The sequence below is a fragment of the Bubalus kerabau genome, chromosome 10, assembly GCF_029407905.1.
Source record: "Bubalus kerabau isolate K-KA32 ecotype Philippines breed swamp buffalo chromosome 10, PCC_UOA_SB_1v2, whole genome shotgun sequence".
Taxonomy (NCBI): Eukaryota; Metazoa; Chordata; class Mammalia; order Artiodactyla; family Bovidae; genus Bubalus; species Bubalus kerabau.
Window position 1 is genome coordinate 75,416,976 of NC_073633.1, and position 11,528 is coordinate 75,428,503.

The window sequence follows — 11,528 nt, forward strand, 5'->3', positions numbered from 1 at the left end:
GAAATGTGAGCAGTCTGAAAGATCCATAACACCCTTTCCCCCTCAAGCTATTTCCATGGAGCTTCCCCTTTCAACTTTTCATGTAGACAAAGTGACCTGGGAATTGTCTGATGTCTGCAGAATTCCATCCTAATCAATCTTGATCAACAAGCTCCTGTCCATCCATTATATACAGTTCCTTTCAACAAACCAATGTGACACTTCATTTCTGTTCTTTGTAGTTCACAAACCTCATTTGCTTAAAAAGATCTCTAAATACTAGCTGGCAGGAGAAAGTAATCCCCAGGTAGACATTTCAAGGAATAAACATAATATCTAACATTTCAAGCTGAAACTTGATTCAGATACTTCTCTTATAATCACCAAGTAAACACTACGTGAAAAAACAGGACTGACTACACATCTAAATTAGAGAATAAGCTTTCATTTTACAGAGATCAAATTCAGATTATTCTCTCTGAATAGCCAGCTTCCCTAAGTGAGACTAAACAGAACTCAAGGGGAAAAAAAAAATACAATTCCTTACACAAGTTTTCAGGCAAACACCTGCTGAATAAATAGTGAATGAGTAGAAATTTTCCATAACAGGTAAGCCCATCCTCCACATTTTGATCCTATACTTATGTTTAGCATCAAACTGCTTCTGTAAAACCAAAGTATGACATTGAAAGATCTAGCAAGAAATGCCGAATATAATGTTAAGAACCTCCCATGAAAACAAAGACATCCACATCTTCTTAATTGGCTCTGTTACTGTAGCTACCTTAGACTTGCTGAGTCTTGGGAGTTTTGTGAATAAACACAATCAATATCAAGTATGTTGCCTAAGTGCTTGATTCATTAATATGACAAATATAACAACTGTACCTTATGCATAAGAGTAAATCAGTCTGCCCTTAAATTTCTATTGTGTGCAAATGTTCTGATACTGTGAAATCTCACCCAGTTTTGAGTTTCTTCCAATAGATGCTACAGTGGGATTCTGCTGGCAAGTAAGCAGAAAGTGGGTCAGCGACTGACTCTGTAGGTGTTTAAACAAGACTCCTTGGAGCCCAACAGTATCACTTGTGATCAAGAAAATTCACAAAGGAGGGGAGACATGCAAATTATGGCCACACATTTTGCTCCCTACGGAAAAAAAATCCTTCAGAGTTTTTTGGATGGTCTTGTGAGCCACTCCCCCAGTCCCTGAAGTTGCAAACTAAAACTTCCATAGAATGAAGGTAGACTTTTAAAATCAGCCTTTAAATCCTCTCCTCCACAGCAGCAGTACACTAAAATGAGGAGCCAAGATCCTGGCCGATCCTTGGCATCAGCTTGGGAAGGCAAAGATTTCTTTGAGAACTCCAAACTCTTGTGGGTCCTGTATTTTGAGCGCCTGGCAGATTTTTAGCCAGCCAGATTTTTCGCTCTACATGTTCGGAATGTACGCAAGTCGGGTTCTGTCAGTGACCCGGACGCACAGGAGGCATCTGGGCACCTCCATGTAGCACCTTACAATCATTCTGGAGTCTAACCCGCAGGCCCTCTTTCCAATCAAGTGACCTTTCCAAGGAGCATCCTCTTACCGTGTCCTGGGGGACCGGCAAGGAGGTTCTGTGACATCCCTGCGCTAAACACTCAACTGTTTGATCTCTGAAAAGTAACACATTTCGGTGACCACTGCAGCCCCCACTCGCTCCTCGGCTGCTGACCACTGACTGGCATCGGGGACATTGCAATCAAAGCTTTCAAAGGAGCAGATCTTAGTCTTCGGGAACTTCTCTACCACCGCTGTGAGACGGAGAGGGGAGGGAGAGAAGAAAGAAAAGCCCACACAAAAGCAGCCAGCCCTGCAAGCTCCAGCAGCACAAAGGCCCGCTCGCTGGTGCGGAGCCGTGAGGCTGGGCTGGAGCGAGGAGTGAGGCTAGTCCTCGGAGGCCTGCGCGCCGCGCCCCACGCTCTCGGAGCTGCCCCCGCGCACCCCGAGCCGGGGCACCGCGTTCTGGCGGCGGCGCGGGGCGCAGGCTTCGCGCGCCCGGGGCTGCTGAGCTCCCCCGACCGCACAGCTCCCGGGGCGGCCCCGTGCCGCCAGGGACTCCGGCTCCGTCTCTGCTGGCCGCCCCGTCTGCAGCAGCTGCCGCCCGAGTGGCGGAAGCCGAGCCCGTCCTCACCTGTGAACCTTCAGCAGAGGAGCGCGCAGAAGAGAGCGGCGGCGCCCGCGCTCGGCATCCCCGCGGCGGCCCCTGCAGCAGCGGCGGCTCCCTCCGCGGTCTGGAACGCCAGGGGGAGGGCGCTTCGCTTTGTTGGTTATTCATGAGGCCGCGACTAAGGCTGGGGATTGGGCGGCAAGAAGATGCGCCCGCCCCGGCTCGGCGGGCACAGACAACCCGAGCCGTCGCCCCACGCCCCTCCGCGCCCACTTCCCTGCCTCCGCTCGGGCGCTGGGGGCCGAGCCGCGGGGGCGGGTCTTAACCGCGTCCGGGCTCACCAGACACCTTTGAGACACCCAGCCCTTCTGCCTCTCTTCGCTCTCTCGGCTTCCGCGACAGTTCTTCCTTATTCCCTGGAGAGAAGAGACCAGGGCACTGTTTTCTCTAAAAGAGCCCGAATTTCTCTGGTCCTTGGTTGGGGCGAGGGGCGCAAGTCCGAGGCCGCAGGTTGTTCTTGGTGGAAACTACGGTTTTAGTCTCTTAGCCGTGCCCATAAGTAGGAACCAGTACAGTAGCCCCACACAAAGTGTTCCTTTCTCAGTCAGATAAGTAGTAACAAGAAGTACGGTTTATTGAGCCCGTGCTTCTGCCAGGCGCAATGCTAGGAGCTTCACTATTTGCAGTTGTTTAGTCCTTAAGTCGTGTCTCTTTCTGACACCATGGACTGTGGACCACCAGGTTCCTCTGTCCATGGAATTCTCCAGTAAAGAATTCTCCTGGAGTGGGTTGCCATTTCCTTCTCCAGGGGATCTTCCCGACCCAGGGAACCAACCTGCGTCTCCTTCATTGGCAGGCAGATTCTTTACCACTGAGCCGCAAGGGAAACGGCTTTTATTAATAATCTCCTCAGTAACCCTAAAAGATAGATATTGGTAAACCCCACTTAACAAAGGAGGGAGTTGAGGCTGAAGGCCGTGAACTTGCCCAAGGTTTTATGGCTAACGTGGGCCCCGGGAATTACCTACTTGAGTTCCTAAAGGATTCAATTTCCTTTACCTGATATTTCTAATATTGGATAGAAGGAGGTGTCAGGAATCCAAAAGCCATTCTGGAAGAACCCTCACAGCACTTTATGTTTGCAATCCACATGAATCATCTCTTCTACTTATTAACTCTCTGCTTTATAATAGCTTAGTTCGTTTTGTAGTTATTTGTAAACATCCTGAAGTCAGAGCAAGGTCTTGCACCTTTGACCTCCGTATCTAACACTGCACATCTTTGCACTATCTTCCCTATTCCACCTCTCTTTAAAATATTTTGTTTGTATTTCCAGAAAGGTAGTCAAAGAGTTCTTGAACGTGATTGAATTGAATCTGTAAGATCTGTTTTTGATATGTATTCAGTGTAATACAATATAATATATTGTACTGTGTGACCAGGCTTTCTACCTGGATTCAAGACCCACCAGGTGGATAAGCTACACATGCAGCCTGACCAGGAAGTGTTTTAACATTTTGTTTTTATGTCAGCTGTCTGAAATTCAGACCACATCTCATAAAAATAATGTTATATGATGAGATTCTCAGCTGGACCACAAAATTGATTCTATTTACCCAAATGCAGTTAAATTAATAGTACTAATTAAAAAAAAAAAAAACAGAATCAATCAGGTGGACCGAAGGATCAAGGAGAATAGGAGAAGCAAAGAGGAGAAAGGGATTCCAGCTCCCCATGCAGGGAGAGCCAGCCCTACACACAAACTTGAAATTTTCAGTTTCTCTGACATCTTCCTGGCTCCCTTTCTGCATCCCTCTCAAGGATCCTAGTGTTTTTCTAAAACACCTGTGATTTTCTTAAGTCCCAGCTACAGAACTCCACTTTCCAGGCTGCCTTATTCTCAAAGTATTCCATTCTCCAAAATTACCCTTCTCCCATAGTAGAATTCCTATTCGCCTTTTCCTTGATACAAATTATTTCAGCTTACTTTACAGTGATCTTATTGGAACCCATTTATACTCCTCCTTTAGCCTCCCCTCAATGGTTCGTATTGCTTTAAACAACTCTGATGAATGCAATTTATCTCAACAGCTGCTGTGGGTACATGGCAGTGATAATAAGATCCTTTCTTCCACTCCAGCACACACACAAACTATAAATCAGGGAAACTTACATTCTAATCAGTTAATCCACATACAATGAATGTTGTTAGTCTTTTACTAGTAAAGCAAGAAATTGTATGTGTACATTAAAAGAGTTTGGCAATACCCAAAACACCAATCTAGGTAACAAGAAAGGAAGCTCAGGAAGACAATTTTGGGGTTGCCAGACTTAGTAAATTAAAATAGAGAATCTCTATTTTATATTTGGAACATACTTATGCTAAAACGATTTATTTATCCAAAATTCAAATTTAACTGTATTTTATCTGATCATCTTTGCTGTATTAGGTCATCACCTGGTTCTGATTGATAAAAAAACCTCTGTATCAGAGAGGATCTGGTCACATGAAGAACTGGATAACCAACCCCAAGAGCCAGAAGTGGACAATATCCCTGTAAATACCACCCAGAAGTGAGTCTTTGCAATAGCATCTGAGCATTGTGGTGTCCTTGGTAAGGTTATCAGTAAATTGAGTAGAAATGCTCCACAGTACAGCACCTAATTTTCTTTACCAAGTACCAAGTACTTTATCTGACAGCTTGATCCCTCATGTATGTTGCCCATAAGGCACTGCTGAAATGAGTATATGTGAGCTGGATTGTGTGTGTCTGTAACCAAGGTAACATCATCAAGGGAAGTACCACTTAAGGGTTCGCATTAAGGGCTCTTGAAAACCAGCAGCAAGACTTCCTCAGACTCTGCACTGCTGTTTGATGAGGATGTTTTTTGTTTGTTTATTTTTGTTTTATTTTCATTTGAAATTACACCAGCGACAACCATGTGAGGCAACAGAACAAAATGAAATGAAAGAGGCACATAAAAAAAAATTCTTCTTAGAAGTCTGTGTTTCCCTGGAATCTCCTCAAAACATTTCCCTCAACTTTCTGCAAGTTCTTATTTTTCAGTGATTTTCCCTTCCTTTATTTTTGACCCCTTTAAAACTCCTTCCTTGGATTTTGTTGTTCTTATAAGTCTCCCAAGGCAGCCAACAAAGAGATCCAGCCGCAGAGGGAGGACAGGAGCTGCTCGAGTCACAGTCATTTGCATTTTGGCTATTTTCCTTCTCACTGTAAAAGCCTGTCTTTTCTTCCTGGCCTTCCTAAGTGTTTATGAACACGAGTTTTGCAGCATCTTGCAGTGTTCTTCTCCCCAGGTCCTCCCTGACTCAAATTCTCTGTCAAAGAAAGCAGAACCCAAATTCTGCTTTCTGTTTGCTTTTAATTTCTTAAGTTGAAATTCCTAGGAATAGACTTCCATATGCTAAGTATAATCAACTCACTCTGGGTATTCAATATTTGATGGTTGTGGTGATGATGTAGTAAATAAGGATAATGACATTAGAATAATGTTAATATGACGTTAGAATAACGTTAGAATGACGTTATAATAACATTAGAATGACATCAGAACAAGCTGTTGAAATTCTGATACATGTTTTCATTGCATTCAAAACCTTCAAACACTTGACAGGATCTATTTCAGTACTAATGAGCTGAGATTTCTACCTTGTACTAAATTATGTGTTTAATATGAAGTTTATTGGGAGGACAAGTCAGTAGAATAAATCCAATAAAATGATTTTCTTTAAGCAAAGTTTTGGAGTGGCAATTTTGTTTTAAGTATAGTTGATTTACAATGTTCTGTTAGTTCTGGTATACAGCAAAGTGATTCAGTTTTACGTATATATATATTCATATTCTTTTCCATCATTGTTTACTGAAAGATATTCAATGTGTTATACAGTAAGACTTTGTTGTCTATCTATTTTATATATAGTAGTTAGTATCTGCTAATCTCAAATTCCTAATTTATCCCTCTCCCACCCCCTTTCCCCTTTGGTAACCATAAGTTTGTTTTCTATGTCTGTGAGTCTGTTTCTGTGACAGCAAATTTTTGTACACTGTAGTTGCTTTTAACTGTCAACACAAAGTCCGTAATATTTACCTACCTTTATTGTTTAACTCTTATTATGCAAACACACAGATGAATCCTCTTGTTTCTCTGTTTTCCCCTAAGAAACCTATTATAATTGTTGAAGCAGAGTATTATATGCTTTATAGTCCCTTCTTTTTAAAATCTGTTATTTTCTATATTCCCTTATTAAGTGTTAGATTTCTTTAGGCCTTGAACTTTCTGATTCTGTTCTAACAAATGGAATTTTGACTGTTGCCTTGAAAAAGCAAGATAAGAGAGGAAAGAGCTACTGATGTAGGTACAAAAGCAAAATGTTCACCAGTACAGCTCTTTAAAAAGAAACTTTTTAGATAAAGTCATGGGTGAAAACATTTATAAGAAATAAATCTTCCTTTTTTCAGCCATAAATAATGTCCTTGTGAGACTGTCAGTAAAAAAAATAAAAAATAAGAGATTTGAACATCAAAGATCTAATGTCTTCTGTGGAATATACCCTTTAATCCTAAGTGAGTTGGTCCTCATGAATAACTCTATTCAAAAATGACATCTGTAACTCTAGAAAAGATAAGAATTGCCTTTTACAATGTCGAAGAGTTTAACTCCATCTTTTCTTTTTTTTACATGCCTAACGATAGCTAAATCAATGACTTTAATAGATTCATTACATTAAATAATGAGCATGAGATATTTATTATTGACATAGGTGTGCGTGTATGTGTGCTGTGTACTTAGTCGCTCAGTCGTGTCCTACTCTTTGCCACCCCATGGACTGTAGCCCACCAGGCTGCTCTGTCCATGGAGATTCTGCAGGCAAGAATACTGGACTGGGTTGCCATGCCCTCCTCCAGGGGATCTTCCCAACCCAGAATTGAACCCAAGTCTCCCACACTGCAGGCAGATTCTTTACTGTCTGAGCCACTAGGGAAGCCGTATAGGTGTACACACCTACTGCCTATGTTACAAAGAAAAATTTACTCCTTTATGCCTCTATCGAGGATAGAATTTTTAAAAATGGCTTTACTGGGAATGGCAAAACTCAGGCCCAAGGAACAACTCTTGTCAAAGAAAGTTCTTAGAGATGGAAGTAGATTAGCTAAAGAGATTATATATTCTCTTTTGTTCTAGGTTTCTAAAAAAGGATAAATTTTATTTTGGCTGGGATGTTGGTTTCTGGTTAAACACCATTAACTCAACAAGGAAATTACAGGGATAGGTTTAAGTGTGGGAAAACTACCAAATATATTGACTATGGCTCACTATATTGTTGTTCATTATCTGGTTTCCAACAAATGTTATCTCACATTTTAAAAATGTGAGTTGGGCATTAACATCAGACTCAGGATACATTATATCAGTCTGTAGCACACTGACAGCAAAAGCAGAGAACAGGATATGATGAAGGGTTATCAATACCATTACAATGAAGACATTCTTGAGACTCTTAATCAGAATAGTACCAACAATTTGAACATTTTGAACATTGACTTACTAAGGTTTAAATATGGCATGGATGTAAGTGCAAAAAGAAAAAAGATTTTCCTTCAGTATAGCACTCAACCTCCTGATAAATTCCTTGTCCGTATACATTTTAGTTAATTCTTCTGGCTACACTGTCTAAGAAACAGCATAATTGAGTCCAGGTTTCACAGTCATTAAGCAATGAGAAGCACATCATTTAATGTAGGCTATGCATTTATCTTGGCATTGAGTTTAGCTCTATGGTTAATCAATCAGCATGTGTTTTTGTTTTGTGAAAAGAATGTGGTTCTTGTAAAGATATCTAAGTCAAACTTAACTTTCCTCACAGATGTTCGTTTTAGCTGAGAGGAAAAGGTTATACACACAAAAACATTATGAATAATACATAATATAAAATTTCCTCATATGCTTCTTCAATAATCTAAAAGTGGCACTCATTTTTATTATCTTTTTTTCATGATACCACTACAGAGAGGAACTAGCTGATAAAACCTATGTGGAAGCCTATGCAGAAAGGCCATGCCCTGATATAGTAAGTACATGTGCTATATAAAACCATCTTCCCCTCTCCCCACTAAAATCGTAAGTTCTGAATTAAGACAGTGTGTTTTATATAGTCTCACATCTCCCGCAACACCTAGGGCAGTGCCTTGCCTTAACACCGCAGCTGTTCAAAAAGTATTTTTTGACTATTTAATTATGGCCATAAGCCTATTACCAAAATAAGCACTGTAATGCTAATCATTTTACAATTATGAAGCACAAACTAAAACTACTAACCGAAAAGGAAGTTTGACCAGTTTCAGAATGAAATGTATTAATCCCAAGCAAATTAGGAAGATATATCCCAATGGAGGGCTTGCCAGGTAGCGCTACTGGTAAAGAATCCGCCTGCCAATGTAGAGGATGTAAGAGATGCAGGTTTGATCCCTGGATCGGGAAGATCTGCTAGAGGAGGAAATGGCAGCCCACTCCAGTATTCTGGCCTGGAAAATTCCATGGACAGAGGAGCCTGGCAAGCTACAGTCCATGGGGTCACAAAGAGTTGCACAAGTGACTGAGTGATTGGGCACACACACCACATTTCAACGGCAGTGGCTTTGAGACTCGGGAATTAATTATTTTTTATATCATAAGAAGGAATTGTTCCTTGCTTGTATACATCCTATCTGAAACCAGGGGACTAGGCCAATTGATATATCAAGTCACCTTCCTACACAAGTCTGCAATCCTTTCATTGGTAAAGTTCACATTCATTTAAAGAGAAATGGCATATGAAAACAAGATACACCCTGAGAATAAGATTTAAAAAAAAAAAAAAAAACTGCTTCAAGCTGAATTCAGAACTCATATTCTATCCAGGCCCAAATCCCTTGAAATAGCCAGAGCAATAGGTTTTGTTTTTATTTGTTCTTTGTCATGACCTACAATATAAAATGGACATAAAAGATGCATTTTATAGAATCAGTTCAAAGCAATTCCTCCATAACTGGTGTATAAAAATAGCCAAAGGGAAAAAAATTTCCTTCAGAATCAGAGTGGTTGAAAATATATTTCACACAGAAAAAATTATTTACTTTTGGGTTGGTCTAAATCTAAGTGTGAGGCATCACCACAAAAGAAGAAATAAATTGGTCCCCAAAGGATACGTAGGATGATCACTTGATGTTCTTCCTTTCTCTTTTTGCTTTTAGGAGCTTTCTATAAGGGGTTAACAGGCCTAGTGACATGCCTTGTTTTCCTTCCATTTCTCTCTTTGTAAAAGGCATTTTAAGGCACTTATCATTGCCAACTAATATTCATTTTACGACTCTTCTCAGCAGTCATCTTCCATGGATGAGCACTTTTCACTCAAATCATATTCTGCTTAGCTCATCAAAAACATACGACTTCTTTTTTTCCCTGTCAGACTTCATTTTTCCTGTAAATTCTATTTCTGTGATTTTTTTTTATCACACCTTTGCTTGATTCCTAGATTCCATACTGCTGCTTTTGTAATTTACTGTCTTCTCCAGTGTGTATATTGTTCCTAGTTTTGAAGAGGCAAATCTGGGCACTTTGGCCCATCCTTTTTGATCTCATAGTCTTTTTTTCTCATTTTCCCAAGATCAAATGATTATTTTCAAAGCAATAATATGGAAATCAATATTCTGTCCCATAATTCTTTGCAACTGGGACTATAGAAATGTCACTGTCCCTGCCCCACATCTTCAAATGAACATTCTCAGGTTACAACAGTAAGTCTTCCCAAAGGGGAACTTCTGGAAAAACAAGCTATTTCCTCGGCTCATATTTCCCCCTTTTTGTAGGATGCCCCAGCCATCTATCCAAGAATATACTGGGGAGTAGAGGGGCATCCACCAAGAAGCCCACAGTGGTCGACAGCCATAAGATCAGAGACAGGCACAAAGGTACAGGTCAACACACTGGCAAAAAATCCGTGACAGCTTGGGAGTAACTCTTCATTTCATTCATGGTGGAAACACAAAACATCCTAGGATGCCCTCTTCCTGATAGATAGTTGCTATGGAGTCACCAAGTCCACAGTGCTTGGATTCTCTGCCAGTGAGCTATACCATAGACCTCAGAGTGATCATGTGGAAGGGATGTGTGATGAGAGTAGCAGCAGAAGCAGCCATCACCTTTTAGACTATCTCCCTGATAATTTGGTCAAAGGAAGATCACACTTCTTTCTGTACATTTCCAGATCCTAATTCCTTAGCCTTGTCACACTCTTGGTAATGCTGTGAAACTTTACCATGGACCACAGTTCCAAGGACCTCTGAACACAGTCTTGGAGTTAAGCCTGTGAACAACCCACGCTTCCCATGGATGATTGCAATATGCTGAGCATAATAAATGAAACTAGGAAGCTGACAGAATTTCCACCCCAAAATATTTCGTCCTATTGTTGGAGAAAGCAGCTCATACACTACCTGGAGGAGCACCTTCATGTACATCAGCGGCTGGGATGGTAAGACCAGGCCCAGGAGCACCTGACTGGCTGGGTCAGCCATGAGGGCACCTGCGGCCAGATGGACAGACAGAGCCACCAGAAAACCAGACCTGTCCCGAATCATGTGCCAGGGCTGTCAGCTTCACTGCGCCACCTCCCAGCCATTGTTAGAGTCTTGAATTCCAGTATGCTGCCATGTTTGAGGCAGCCTGAGGACGAGAGCCAGATTCCATGTGGTGCAACGCCCTATTCATTCATGAGCAGTTGACAGACCCACTACTTTGCCCAAGACACAATCTCAGCAGTTGGCTTCACCTCCTCTACCTGGGAGGAGGAAATGTGGCAGACAAGAAGGCATCATAGGCAGATGATTTAAAAAAAAAGATATGGGAGAAATAAAAACACTAGAATATAGAAACATTCTCCCCATCACAAAGAAAGAAACAAAGGCAAAGAGGACTACCTCCACCCTTTTGCTCCTTTTCCATTCCTTCCTCCAAGCCCAGGAGTTGGACTTCCAACCACAGAAATGGAAGAAGGAGGCACTTGAGTTAGGGGATCGAGCAGGAACTCTGAGGTTGCTGCTTTCCTTCTTGTCGCCTTCTTCAGGAGCAACCTTGAGGGCAGACACTGAGGAGGTGCAGCTTAGGTCTGGGGTGATATGCCTGAGACCTGCCCTTTCTACAGGAAAGCTCAGTGGGGTTGGCCAACTGTGGGATTTTCCTTTAAAACACATTGGGACAGTCACACTGGTTGTTAAAATAAAGCATTTATCAGTTGGTGAAAAGCCATGGTCCCAAGCTGTTACTCCAAGCCTTCCCCTTTGCTTCAACTCCTCCACCAACTCCCCATCATCCCAGACTAAAATGTGGGGGAGCAGGTAATGC

At 41.8% G+C, this 11,528-nt stretch overlaps 1 protein-coding gene and 1 pseudogene across 5 annotated transcripts in view; both read right to left on the bottom strand.

The window, feature by feature from the left end:
* The window catches only part of ARMH4 (armadillo like helical domain containing 4), a 141,946-nt gene extending 139,635 nt beyond the window's left edge, over positions 1–2,311 (bottom strand). The window contains exon 1 of one of the 5 annotated variants that reach the window (XM_055538182.1): positions 2,154–2,304. In XM_055538182.1, coding sequence (XP_055394157.1) covers positions 2,154–2,297 — 144 coding nt within the window. In that variant the 5' untranslated portion in view covers positions 2,298–2,304. Of the gene's footprint in view, positions 1–2,153 lie in introns of all 5 variants that reach the window. The other 4 variants (XM_055538181.1, XM_055538185.1, XM_055538184.1 and 1 more) reach the window with 4 other exon arrangements.
* Positions 2,312–9,844: 7,533 nt separating this feature from the next.
* LOC129620629 (mitochondrial carrier homolog 2-like) lies at positions 9,845–10,702 on the bottom strand (annotated as a pseudogene).
* Positions 10,703–11,528: the final 826 nt, after the last annotated feature.